This window comes from Coffea eugenioides, chromosome 4 (genome assembly GCF_003713205.1).
Source record: "Coffea eugenioides isolate CCC68of chromosome 4, Ceug_1.0, whole genome shotgun sequence".
NCBI classification, from domain to species: Eukaryota; Viridiplantae; Streptophyta; class Magnoliopsida; order Gentianales; family Rubiaceae; genus Coffea; species Coffea eugenioides.
The window spans coordinates 2145933-2159457 of record NC_040038.1 but is presented as its reverse complement, the minus strand read 5'-3'; the positions used below and the strand labels follow the sequence as shown (position 1 = coordinate 2159457).

The window sequence follows — 13525 nt, the reverse complement described above, 5'->3', positions numbered from 1 at the left end:
ATAATAATAATAAATATGCTATTGTAATCTACTGGAAATACCTAAATATAATGCAAGTATTACAAATTAGGAAGTACAACAGTTTGATCACCGAGGAATAAAAGCACACCATTAGCGAGAGAGACGGGTCAATTTCACTATCTTCTCTTGTTCAACGTATAGTATAGACTAGCAGACTTGGGCTGTGCTAAGCACAGCATTAGCGAGATGGGTCAATTTTAGCATCTACTTTTGTAAAACGTATAGTATAGACTAGCAGGCTTAGGCTGTGGTAAGCACACCATTAGCGAGACGTGTCAGTCTCACTACATTCTTTTGTTCAACGTATGGTATAGACTATAGATATTGGCATTCAACCATAACTGGACCTCATCCCCTTAAAATGTAATTCCCCAATGGCAATAGCATATTTCCTAAAGCATGGTAGAATACCGGACAGTGAATTAGTCACGAATTACCCGACCCAAGAAACTAGTGAAAAAGAAGACAAAATGTACAATCCGACTTTTTTTGGTGATAATCGAGTAGGGTAAAATTTATGACTCTACCGAGTAAAGAACTGCGCACCATGAAATGAAAAAAATGTAGAATAGATCTCAATCATGAAGACAGAAGTTCTGAGGCTTCTTGTTTTCGTAACACAACATGACAAATACACGGCCGAACTTTTGTACTAATATTTACCAGCTTCTTTGGAGGAGATGTTGGAAAATACAAAACTTAAAAGACTGTCAGATGACCAATTCACACACAGTCAAGTACTTCTTACTAAATAGAACATCTTTTGAATGGAGAAGAAGAGTGGATACATGGAAAATGTCACCAAGTTTGTAATCAACATTTCATCACAACAAGAAGATAGCATAAATTGCAACTGTAAAACTTGACTTGTGCAATGAGAACATATACTGTAATGAATAGCCCTGATGATGAGCGGTGGCAGAGTCAGGACCTTAGATGTAAATGTAGAGGGATGACTTTCGGAGTTGTCCTTTCAAATGGCAAAACCTTCACTTTGGAAGAAAAATTACGATAGCACAATAATTAAGATATTCTGTGAAGGTCAACATCAAAATGAGCCCTTATATATATGTATGTATGCTCTGGAATGACGACAGTTGCCATCGTATTTGTACCCTACAAGAAGGCCAGCAGCGTTTGTAGCAACTTTTAATTCACCTTTCAATCTTTTCTCAGGGTTCCCTTTGATCCAAGAATCAAAGACTAGCACAAATAATCACTTGGTTTTCTTCGCTTTTACATGTACTCTTTACTGTATCAAAACAAAACAAAACAAAAAAAAAAATTGAACCAGCAAACAACATAGAATAGCTTTCATTTTCATCAAGTAATTTTAACAAGGCTGCAGAAAATATAGCAAATTCACTTCTCAAATTAACTAGCCATGCCGTCCAGCCAGCCCAGATCAGCCATCAGATTACTCGTACACGTCGTGACCGGAACCTCTCTATATAAAGCTCACTTGGATACTTTGTTATACTTTTGCTGTTACAAATTTACAAAAATTTACAATCACGAGCCTTCCAGTTTCCACCTCCACAGTTCTCTGAGTTCCATATGTCACTTCTTCAATAATTGCCTCAAAATACGTAACTAAATGTTTCTTGAAAGTTGGTTGTCATTCGTGGTATGGGATTTCCATATCAGCTGTATTCGTTAATCCTTAACCATTCAATTAGTTAACCAAACATGCTACCATTTTATTTATTTATTTTATTTTTCTGAAGATGGCACCAACTGAATCTTCATCTGAGTTTCCAGAAAATTCTTAAAATTGCTGATTCATATCATTTGTTTTTGTGGCTAAGACAGAAGGGTAGTGGCTGTTGCCTGATATAAAAATTTCAGAAAGCATGTATAGTTTGTCGCATTGGCTGTCTATATATATAACTCGATCGCTAAAACACGAATTTACGCGCAATGTCTTGTATTACTATTCATAGTGCTACACAAACACTATAGACAAGGGAATAAAGAAGAATGAGGCGTGGCTTGAGTTTCAAATGATTTCTGTTGAAATGGTCACCATTGTCTACCCATCCCTAGGATCATTTCCCTTTCTAACTACAGTAATTTACATGCATAGTTTTCTCGCAAGTACAAGGTTACTTAGGAAAAGAACATGAGGATGTAGATAAACAAAAATGACAAGACGACCTTGGTTGAAACCTTCAACCAACTTATCAAAATAGTAATGACAAACAATCTGATGAACAAGTAATCAAAGGAAAGCAGGGAACGAGAGGCATCTTTTAGTTACATCTGAAATTAATAGTATCAGACAACATTTTCCGTTGTAAGAAAAAGTATGCAAGACATGTTGTAGGACCTGTTCAAATCTCCTGTGATTTTCTAATCCCATTTTGGATAATTTTTTTTTTGTGTTCTTGTTTTCTTTTATCTTTATATATTAAATATTTTAATAGCTGAAAAAGTAAAAATCTATAATGTTCCCAAACTAATTTGAACTGATTTTAATTTTTCTTCATAATTATCTTTCATAGTCGAGAAAATCTATAGCAAACTAGAAAAACCTTATACTACTAATTTATGCAACTATATGTATTATGTCACGTATAATTGGACGGGCACAATTTAGATTTGAGTGAAATCTTTGTAACCTCATTTCCCTTTTTTTTTTTTTATCAGTATATCCAATTGGAAAACCTATGGCTATGGCTAAGGTAGTTGGCGCAAATACTCATCCTATAAATTGCCTGCAATACCTAGGCCAACTGGCCGAGTACCTAAAAACATTAATGAGAGTTGATTAAGAACACCGACTTCTAAACAATTACAATGGGGAGTCCAAATGCTAGAGGTATATATGATGTGGTATGTTCTGCAGGCTATGCATAATCTTCCCCTAATTGAGTCACTAACGAATTTTTACTTTTTAGTAAATTTGATATTCTTGATCACCACAGCAGATGATACTTCCTTCTCCCGAACAAACGTTTAGTTGGATTCGTTTATCTAGCATTTTTACAGCAATTAATTGATAGCCGGTTTTAAATGTGCCGACTTATTGTCCTTCACTTAGACCACCACTTGTCTACTTCTTTTTGGAAGAATCTCCTAGGACTGTAGAATTTAAGACCTAATATGTATTCCTCAGAAAATGCCAACGATGAAAATTACACTGTATCGTATGTATGCGGTATGCTTCATGCTAAACTTCATAATCTTCTAGAAGGATGCCATTTCCACCCATTGCTGTCCCATTTCCTTGGCTTATATATGACCACAATCTCTCCCAGAAGAACGTAGTTGCACTCGAGCCACCCCAGTTCTTGGGGCACAGGGAACTTTCTCTTCTACCAAAACCCAAAGAAAATAAAGAGTTTGACTGACCATTTTTTTTTCCGCTAAATTAAACTTGTTGGTGATCGAGAACTAGATTGTACGCCACCAACCAATATATATATATGTCTATATATACACATAGGCTCCAGAAATAAATTGAACCCTCCATTAATATTTCAAGAAACGGAGAGGAGAGAATTCAGCGTCATTAATCGTTGTTTGATCAGTCAGGAAGGAGGAAAATGGAGGAGGAGAAAGATCGAGGTGCGGCGGGAGAAATAAGAAGGGGACTGAGTCGCAATGCAAGCGTAAACAGGAGCAGCAAAAGAACAATGAGCAGCAGGCGAGGTTGGAACGTGGCGGAGGATGTTTTTGGAAGCGCCAGGATGCGTACCAGTAGTAATGCTTTGGAGGATGAGGAATCCCTAAAATGGGCTGCTTTAGAAAAGTTACCAACTTATAATCGACTGCGGACGACTGTTTTGAAATCTTTCATCGAAAATGAGAATGACGACGAGCAGGGCAAGAAGTCAGTGCTCCAAGAAGTTGATGTCCGAAAGCTTGACACCAATCAACGCCAAGAATTCATTGACAGGCTCTTTAAAGTTGCTGAGGAAGATAATGGCAAGTTCTTGGAAAAGCTCAGAAACCGGCTCGACAGGTAAGTTGTATTATTATCATCATCATCATCATCAGGACTAGTGTATATAAGTTCATATTCTGTGTATGTAAATAATAAAAGAATTAATCTTTATACACTTTATGTGTATATATGTATGTATTATTATTATGGCAACTAATTTTAATTTGAATTTGAAATACATTCAATCATGATAAACTGATAATATATACATTGACGGTGTATATAAGATTAACGCATGATAAAAATCATATTCATTCGTTACATAGAATTTGGTTTTACACTTAGAAAATCAAATTGTTAGCGAATTTTATGCAATTAAAAGGATACATATGTGGTTGCTTGTTAGTCACCTACAATTGTAATTTACATAAAATTATAAGGGTAAAAATAGTGATTCAAAAGATGACAAAAATAGTAACACTACCTCAAGCATTACTATATGGTAAGATAAGATTATTATTACTGTTATTATTTAATTTTTTAAGTTTTGTTGACTATCCTTGTTTTTATATCGTGTGGGCCTGGCCCCTTGCTTTTCACTGTAGAAGTTATCTCTCTCTTAACTTCGGACTCTTCGTTCTTTTACCCTTTGACTCAACAAAGTAAGTTGCATGACAAAAGTGAGAAGAATTACGAAGCTCAAGGTTTACTCATTGATTTGTTTAATTAGTTTTGAATTTACGAAGATTCACTTACTTTTCTTATCATTTCACAGAAAACAGTGCACCTAATTTCCATTTTAATTTCACTAAAAAAACATTAACGAGATCATTGAAGTAAACAAAACAAAGAAGAAAAGAGCTCGCAATCGAATATAGAGTGTAGCCAGTTGCATGCTCAATTAAGATTAGTACTCCTCCTTCTATAGCTTGCGTATATTAGAATGAGTATGAAGTATTCTTCAGTGTTCCGCTCCATTACTCTTCAAAAAAAAAAATTTTGAGAAGTAAAATTGATAACGATCCTCTATATCATCCGCAAAGAGAATTTGAACCCCTTAAAAGCATATGTCAAATTTCCCTTGCAGGTCCCAAATTTCAAACACTTACTAGAGTAACAAAACGATTGAAAAAAAGGGAGAAACGAACAAAAGCCAATTAGTGATGATCGGCAAAAGAATAAATAAATGAAGAATCGCTTGTCATTCCAAAAAAAAAAAAATGTTTTTCTTCCACAAGGGTACAAATGTGTATTCTTTATCAATGAACCCATCGGTTGAGGACATACATAGTCTACCGTCTTTGTTTCGCATGTGCTCTTTTGTTTAGTTAATAAGGATCTTAACCATGTTAGTAACAGAATTAGCGCTTATGCGTTAGATATTATTCAAGATGAGGAATTTTGGATTCCTCAGTGCTAGTATGCACTGGTTGTAAAATTCTTTCAAATCTTTACTTGAAACTGTAAAGGATTTAAATATCTATAAAATCACATATTATTTCGAAAAAAAAAACCCATAGATCAACCTCAGCTTCAAATAGTTTACTTATTTTGTGTTTTAATTTTTTTTTAGCACTCTATTCACTATGTACAGTTTGTAATGAGAAATAGTACGCTTCTATGGTAGGTAAAATATATCTTTTCAACTACTAATTTACTACGTACCATATCCTCCAAAGGTACGACCACAGAAAAAGTATAAAATTTATTTGACATACTAAAATCTAAAATTAATATTCAGGACCTCCAGTGTAGTGTTCTTTCGGGTTTCAACATTTGTTTTTCCGCGCATAAACGTAAATTTCAGGCGATTAGCACTAGATTAGATTGATGCATTGATGATTTTCTCATATTAATGCAGAGTTGGGATTATTCTTCCCACGGTGGAAGTTAGGTTCGACCAGTTAACTGTTGGAGCCGAATGTTACGTCGGGGACAGAGCTCTTCCTACGTTGCCAAATGTCGCCAGAAATATTGCGGAGTCGGCTTTCAGTTGTCTTGGCTTCCGACTGGCCGAGAGAGCCAAAATCAATATACTAAAAGACGTCTCCGGCATTATAAAACCTTCCAGGCAAGTCTATTGGTCAAATTTCTTGTCAAATACTTACAAATATGTGCTGAAATAAACCTTACGCTGTACTACAAATATTTTTTATCCATGTTTTGTTGCCATGCCCAACTATGCACAAAGATCAATGTCTTTTTTATTTTTTTTCCTATACTTCACTCAAAACAAAAAAAATTACATAGGCTCCAATGTTCTGATGTTGATATTTTGGATAAGTAAAGCCAAATAAGGAAAGTGTATAAGTGTAAGATAGAATAATAATTGTTAGTGTACGTGTATTCATATGAGAGGATAGGTTAAATATGATTTAGGTATATTAACGAATTCTTACTTGGATCCGATTACATAAGTATGCATGATCTATGCTCTAAAAAAGAAAAGAAAAATTGATAAAAAAAAAGAGAGAAACACATTCGTTTCTTGACTAATGCAATGTTGCTAATTATGATTGTCATGAATTACCTGCATAACAGGATGACCCTTCTATTAGGACCACCATCTTCTGGGAAAACAACGCTCTTATTGGCTCTAGCAGGAAGATTAGACCGTCGTTTGAAGGTAAGGATGATTTCAATAATTATTAATCACAAAAGTGGATCGCCTTCGCGTACAAGTGATCGAACCTGGAACAGGTGAAAGGATACATATCTTACAACGGCCATGACCTGAAAGAATTTGTGCCGCAAAAGACAGCGGCATACATTAGCCAAAATGATGTCCACATTGCAGAAATGACAGTGAAAGAAACACTCGATTTCTCTGCAAGATGCCAAGGGGTTGGATCCCGATACGGTACTAAAATCAATTGTCATTTGTTCATTCTTGTAGATATTGAACTCCCACCATTATTCCCTTGTACAAGTTTGATAATAATATACGAATATGGATAGAACTTTTGACTGAGCTTGAAAGGAGGGAAAGGGACGCTGGCATTCGCCCTGAGGCTGAAGTTGATCTTTTCTTGAAGGTAGATTTTTGTGCAGCGTCCAATTTGATGCCACTCTGTGTTGTTTCATATTAACTCGATCAGCGCCTGTCATGATACTATTTGACTTGTCCTTTTTCATATCCATATTTAGGCAACAGCTGTGGAAGGTGCCGAAAGCAGTCTCATTACCGACTACACTCTCAGAGTATGAATTGACCACCGGCGATCACTTCAATTCAACGAACGTTAGAACACCGCAAGTGATGTCAACAAATTTCGAGATTAATAAGCAATAAAAAGAATGAGTAGAATATCTCAAAAATCCTAGTCAGGAATCATTATGACACTCCCCAAGTAAACAACATTTTGATGAGAAGTGGCAATTGCGCTGAATTTAACATTTTTTTGTTAATTTTTCTGGTGAAAATCCTTATGCAGATATTGGGACTAGATATTTGCCGAGATACTATTATTGGGGATGAAATGCAGCGAGGGATCTCCGGGGGTCAAAAAAAGCGTGTCACAACAGGTTATTCCCTTATCCTAATTAAATTGTGTATTCTTTTTGTCCTAATATTTAAACAAAAATGGGTTTAGGCTTTAGGGCTTAGAATAAAAGAAAAAGGTTATAGCTAGTACTAAAAGCAACAAGGGCTCCAAGGCTTATCCTATGTCTCCCCTTGGTTCTAAATTAGACAATGTATGTGTTATATCAAACTACCAAATTTTAACCCTAAATTCTCATATTCTGTGGATGCATGCATGACAGACTAGCCATAGGTACATCAGCAAAAAGATAGTGAAACGTATATGCTAACTTGTGCATATCCAACAAAACAAAAAAAACACAAGCAACTATAACTCCTTCAATATCGGAGACCTAGTGTCCATGCTCTTGTGAGGGTAAAAAAAAAAATTAATACATGGTTAATGTCATTATAGGAACCTAGGTTTTTTCTTGCAAGAAGGGAAGTTTCTCTGATACCTGGAACTAAGGAGAAAAAAAAAAATCATTCGTAAGATTTGAAAATGGTTTTTTGGACGTTGTAAAGGCAAAATAATGAACGCCACTCGTACAGATTTCTCGTTTGTTTAATGACTTGACATGGTACTAAGCAGTAAACAGCTTCATTTCTCTCTGTGTTAGTTTCGACGTTTGACATGATTAGAACTTAGGAGCTACTTATTAAGATTTTCCTAAGCTATGGAAATGGCCTTAAGACATGATCTTATGTCAAACAGGAGAAATGATTGTTGGACCAACCAAGACACTGTTTATGGATGAAATATCAACAGGCCTTGACAGCTCTACAACATTTCAAATAGTCAAGTGCGTACAACAGATTGTGCACTCGACAGAGGCTACCGTGCTAATGTCCCTCCTGCAGCCTGCTCCCGAGACTTATGACCTCTTTGATGATATCATCCTTTTGTCAGAAGGCCAAATTGTATATCAGGGTCCAAGAGTGCACGTTCTTGAATTCTTTGAGAGCTGTGGTTTCAAGTGTCCAGAGAGAAAGGGAACTGCTGATTTCCTGCAGGAGGTAATTACACGTCCAGCCTTCAATATATGATAGCCATAGTTCGCTTAAATATTAAAATCAGTCGACAATCAAGTTAGATTTGTAATAGCACGGCACATAATTATCATCTCAAACATGATATTAATCTTTCACCTTGCTGCTAAAAGGTTACGTCAAGAAAAGACCAGGAGCAGTACTGGGCAGACCGAAGCAAGCCATATAGATATATATCTGTTGCCGAATTTGCAAATATGTTCAAACGTCTCCATGTTGGTCAGCTTCTAGAGAACGAGCTCTCAGTCCCTTACGACAAGGCACGGAGTCACAAAGCAGCTCTAGTGTTCAAAAAGTACTCGGTCTCTAAAAAAGAGCTTCTAAAAGCAAATTTTGACAAGGAGTGGATGCTAATCAAGAGAAACTCTTTTTTATACATTTTCAAGACTTTCCAACACACCATTGTATCACTCATCGCATCAACGGTGTTCCTAAGGACTAAAATGCACACCAGAAATGAAGCCGATGGCGCAGTTTACGTTGGAGTATTGGGGTTTAGCTTGGTTGCCAATATGTTTAATGGTATTGCTGAACTTGCACTTACCATGAAGCGACTTCCGGTCTTTTACAAGCAAAGGGATCTTCTTTTCCATCCGCCGTGGGCCTTTACCTTACCATCTTTCCTGCTAGCATTACCAATATCCGCGTTAGAGTCTCTTGTGTGGACGGTTGTAACGTACAACGTCGCTGGATTAGCCCCTGAAGCCAGCAGGTAAACTTTAAACTTTTAAAGAGTGAATCCAGGGTAGAAGGTTTATTATCCAAAAGGACAGACTCCCCAACAACCCCCCACCACCCCCCCCCCCCCCAAAAAAAAAACCAAAAAAAAAAAATTTTGATACACCAAATTTACCTTCTGCCGTACTTCTCCATTTCTAGGTTCTTCAAGCAACTATTGCTAGTATTTCTGATCCAGCAGATGGCAGCCGGATTATTTAGGTTTATTGCGGCAATCTGTAGAACAATGACAATTGCAAATACTGGAGGAAGTCTAGCTCTTCTCTTTGTCACTCTCTTGAGTGGTTTTGTCCTTCCTAAAGGTTAGTAGATAACCTAAAAATGGGCAATAATACAATCATGAATATCAAAAGTATGCATCTTTAGGATGGTGTGCACCTTGAACACAGTAAGAAAAGACTAAAAGATAAAAAAAAATTTGCATTACTAAAAGAGTATTTACATGTGTCCCATGTACTTTTAGATTTTAACTTCTTTCAACATAGTGAGAATAATTTAGAAATGAACTATTAAACTTCCAATTTTCACATAAAATTGGATTTAAAGGGTGATATATCCCTACTTACAGCAAATGCATTTTCTGCAGCACAGTGAATATATAATGCAATGAAACATACATGATACAGCTACAGTGACTAGCAATATTAGTTATCCTGTAACATTGTTCACAAAATGTATCAAACTTCATGTGTGTGTTGCTTTGTGACAGATAAAATTCCTGATTGGTGGGGTTGGGGATACTGGGTTTCACCTCTAACGTATGGTTTCAATGCCATCACCGTCAATGAAATGTTTGCTCCAAGGTGGATGAACAAATTGGTATGCCTGCTAATATCATCCTCCCTAGTTTTAAGTTCTCATCCCAGGCAAGGTCCAGCAACAGAAAAAACACACTTTTGAAACAAAACATACTACACACAGAAAAACAAAACAAATAATTGACATAACAGGTTATGCTTATCTCCTTACAGGCTTCTGATAATCAAACAAGTTTAGGAGTGGAAATACTGAAGAACTTCGGTGTCTCCGCCCAAAGATCTTGGTATTGGATTGGTACAGCAGCCCTACTGGGCTTTATAGTACTTTTGAACATCCTTTACACATTTGCCCTCACGTACCTTAACCGTGAGTATTCTAACAAACTCTTTTCAGTTTAATTAGAATCTGCTTTCACTGTGGCAATTTGATTTTTGTTGTCTATTCAACACAATAGCTCTTGGAAAGCCGGAAGCTATAATTTCCAAAGAGCAGGCAAGGGAGATGGAAGATAATCAAGAAGATCTGAAGGAAGAAACAAGACTTAAAGTGAACAAGTCAAAGAAAGGTTTACTCACAAGCTCAATTCTTATCTGCTCATTACAAAAAAATTACAGTAAACATGGAAAGGAACACCATGCTTATATACAGCGTACAATTCTTTTAGGAGAAATAGCAATCCAGCCAGTGAGCACGCACTCCACTAGCACTTTAATCAGTAGAAAGGAAGATACACGTCTTGAGGCTACAAGTGGTTTTGCTCCTAAGAGAGGAATGGTTCTGCCATTCACCCCACTCACCATGACCTTTGACAGCGTGAATTATTTCGTGGACATGCCCCGTGTAAGTTTTAAAACCCAATCTATGCAACTTAATACAGAAGTTTCTACGCTTAACTGGAAACGAGTGCTTTGAATCTCTTTGTTAACGTCAAACTTGTTCCACTTTAACAGGAAATGAGAGAACAAGGAGTCACAGAGGAGAAGCTCCAATTACTTAGTAGCGTAACTGGCGTATTTCGGCCATGTGTTTTAACTGCACTAATGGGAGTCAGCGGAGCAGGAAAGACTACCCTGATGGATGTTTTAGCTGGACGGAAAACAGGTGGTTACATCGAAGGCGACATAAGAATATCTGGATTCCCAAAGATACAAGAAACATTTGCTAGAGTTTCAGGTTACTGTGAACAAACTGATATCCACTCACCTCAATTAACTGTCCGTGAATCTCTGATTTTTTCGGCTTTCCTTCGGCTCCCCCGAGAAGTCAGCAAGGAGGAAAAGATGGTCAGAAGCAGTGCTATCAATCAATATAAGTGAAATTACACAAATGTAGCTTTAGAAAATATTTACTTGACATCTGTGTGCTTTATGCTTTTCCCAGATTTTTGTGAATGAAGTGATGGGCCTGGTTGAACTAGAGAACCTAAAAGATGCCATTGTGGGGCTTCCAGGAGTTAGTGGTTTGTCTACAGAGCAGCGAAAGAGACTGACTATAGCAGTTGAGCTTGTTGCCAATCCCTCCATCATATTTATGGATGAACCCACTTCTGGCCTTGATGCAAGAGCAGCAGCCATTGTTATGAGGACAGTGAGAAATACAGTCGACACGGGGAGAACAGTTGTATGCACAATTCATCAGCCTAGCATAGACATTTTTGAAGCTTTTGATGAGGTAGATTGTGTCTCCAGGACTAAGTTTTCCTCTTCTCCAGTTTATGTTTGTACCTCCTTTAAATGATGTTGCTGCTCCCTGCTCTTTCTGTCTCTCTCACGTCTCTTATTCTAATTAATCCAATAGCTACTTTTGATGAAAAGAGGAGGCGAAGTGATTTATGCAGGACCAATAGGACGGCATTCCCAGAAAATGATAGAATACTTTGAGGTACTTGATGTTCCTAAACCTTTTCTTATTAAGAGTTTACAGAATTACAAAAACAAAGACTAATCCAACCACTGCAGGCAATTCCTGGAGTGCAAAAGATTACAGAGAAGTACAATCCAGCAACATGGATGCTAAATGTTAGCTCAGTTGCCACCGAAGTTAGGCATGGAATTGATTTTGCTGAGACATACAAATCCTCAGTATTGTATGCGTAAGTAAACTGGACAAAAATTCCATTCTGAATTAGGATTGGAAATTACAGGACAGCACCTAACAAGTTATAACTATAAACAGACAAAATAAGGCTCTAGTGAAAGAGTTGAGCATACCACTTCAAGGTGCAAATGACCTCTATTTCCCTACACAATATTGTCAATCCACGTGGAGTCAATTCAAATCCTGCCTGTGGAAGCAACAGATAACTTACTGGAGAAGTCCCGATTATAACCTTGTCAGAATCGTCTTCAGTTTAGCTGCCGCACTCATTCTTGGAACAATTTTTTGGAGAGTTGGAAGTAAAAGGTCTATTTCTAAGGAGTAATGGAAAGCCAATTTTTGCAGTCAAGCTATAATTAGAATTAAGGATAAAGAATTATGCACTAAATCCTTCTCTTTATGTTTTGCATACACCAGGGAGAGCAATGCTGATCTTCTGACCATCATTGGGGCTATGTTCATTGCTGTACTTTTTATTGGGATCAATAATTGTTCGACTGTGCAACCAGTTGTTGCCATCGAAAGAACTGTTGTTTATCGGGAAAGAGCTGCTGGGATGTACTCAGCCATACCATATGCCATGGCACAAGTGAGGCTCATTTCAAACTTCTATCCAACAAGTTACATTACCTATACTATTGAGCCAAGTGTATGCTAACATTTCTGGTGACTTTCAACTTGTTTAATGCTCAAGTTGAAGAAGAGAATGTTATGAAGCTTATTAAGCTCTGCCACAAAAATCAGTCTAGTTCACAGAATATACAGTCCTCTCCACCTTGTTATACAAAACTTGTCAATTTACTGAACAGTTTTTTCATTTGAAACAGGTTATTGCAGAGATACCATACATATTTTTGCAAACTTCCTACTATTCACTTATAGTGTATGCCATGGTGGGCTTCGAATGGACAGCAGCAAAATTTTTCTGGTTCTACTTTGTGACCTTCTTCTCTTTTCTCTACTTCACATATTACGGAATGATGACTGTTTCCATCACACCAAACCACCAAGTGGCATCAATAATTGCAGCAGCATTCTACGGAATTTTCAATATCTTCGCTGGATTCTACATCCCCAGACCAGTAAGCTAGTTAATTTTCACTAAGGTCTTATAGTTGTCTTTTGAAAATGCTTCGTCAACAAATGGTGGATTTATTCCTAGTTTATAATGACAGAAAATTCCCAAATGGTGGATATGGTACTACTGGATTTGCCCTGTGTCATGGACACTCTACGGACTAGTCTTATCACAATATGGTGATGTAGAGGATACAATCAAAGTCCCCGGAATGTCTCCTGATCCAAAAATCAAAGATTATATCAGGGATCACTTCGGATACGAATCAGACTTCATGGGACCAGCGGCAGCAGTTTTGATCGGTTTCTGTGTTTTGTTTGCATTTGTGTACGCTTTCTGCATTAAGACACTGAACTTCCAGAATAGATAG

The 13525-nt window shown here is 37.0% G+C and overlaps 1 protein-coding gene across 1 annotated transcript; it reads left to right on the top strand.

The window, feature by feature from the left end:
- Window positions 1-3569: 3569 nt before the first annotated feature.
- On the top strand, window positions 3570-13525 carry LOC113768490 (ABC transporter G family member 35-like). Its single transcript, XM_027312870.1, has 21 exons — window positions 3570-3988; window positions 5772-5981; window positions 6452-6536; window positions 6611-6770; window positions 6869-6945; window positions 7058-7111; window positions 7345-7435; window positions 8149-8450; window positions 8597-9195; window positions 9363-9523; window positions 9931-10040; window positions 10193-10346; window positions 10645-10820; window positions 10931-11263; window positions 11361-11651; window positions 11778-11861; window positions 11939-12072; window positions 12156-12383; window positions 12495-12666; window positions 12905-13159; window positions 13253-13525. Exons 1-21 carry the CDS (start codon window positions 3570-3572, stop codon window positions 13523-13525), a joined length of 4368 nt encoding a protein of 1455 aa, XP_027168671.1.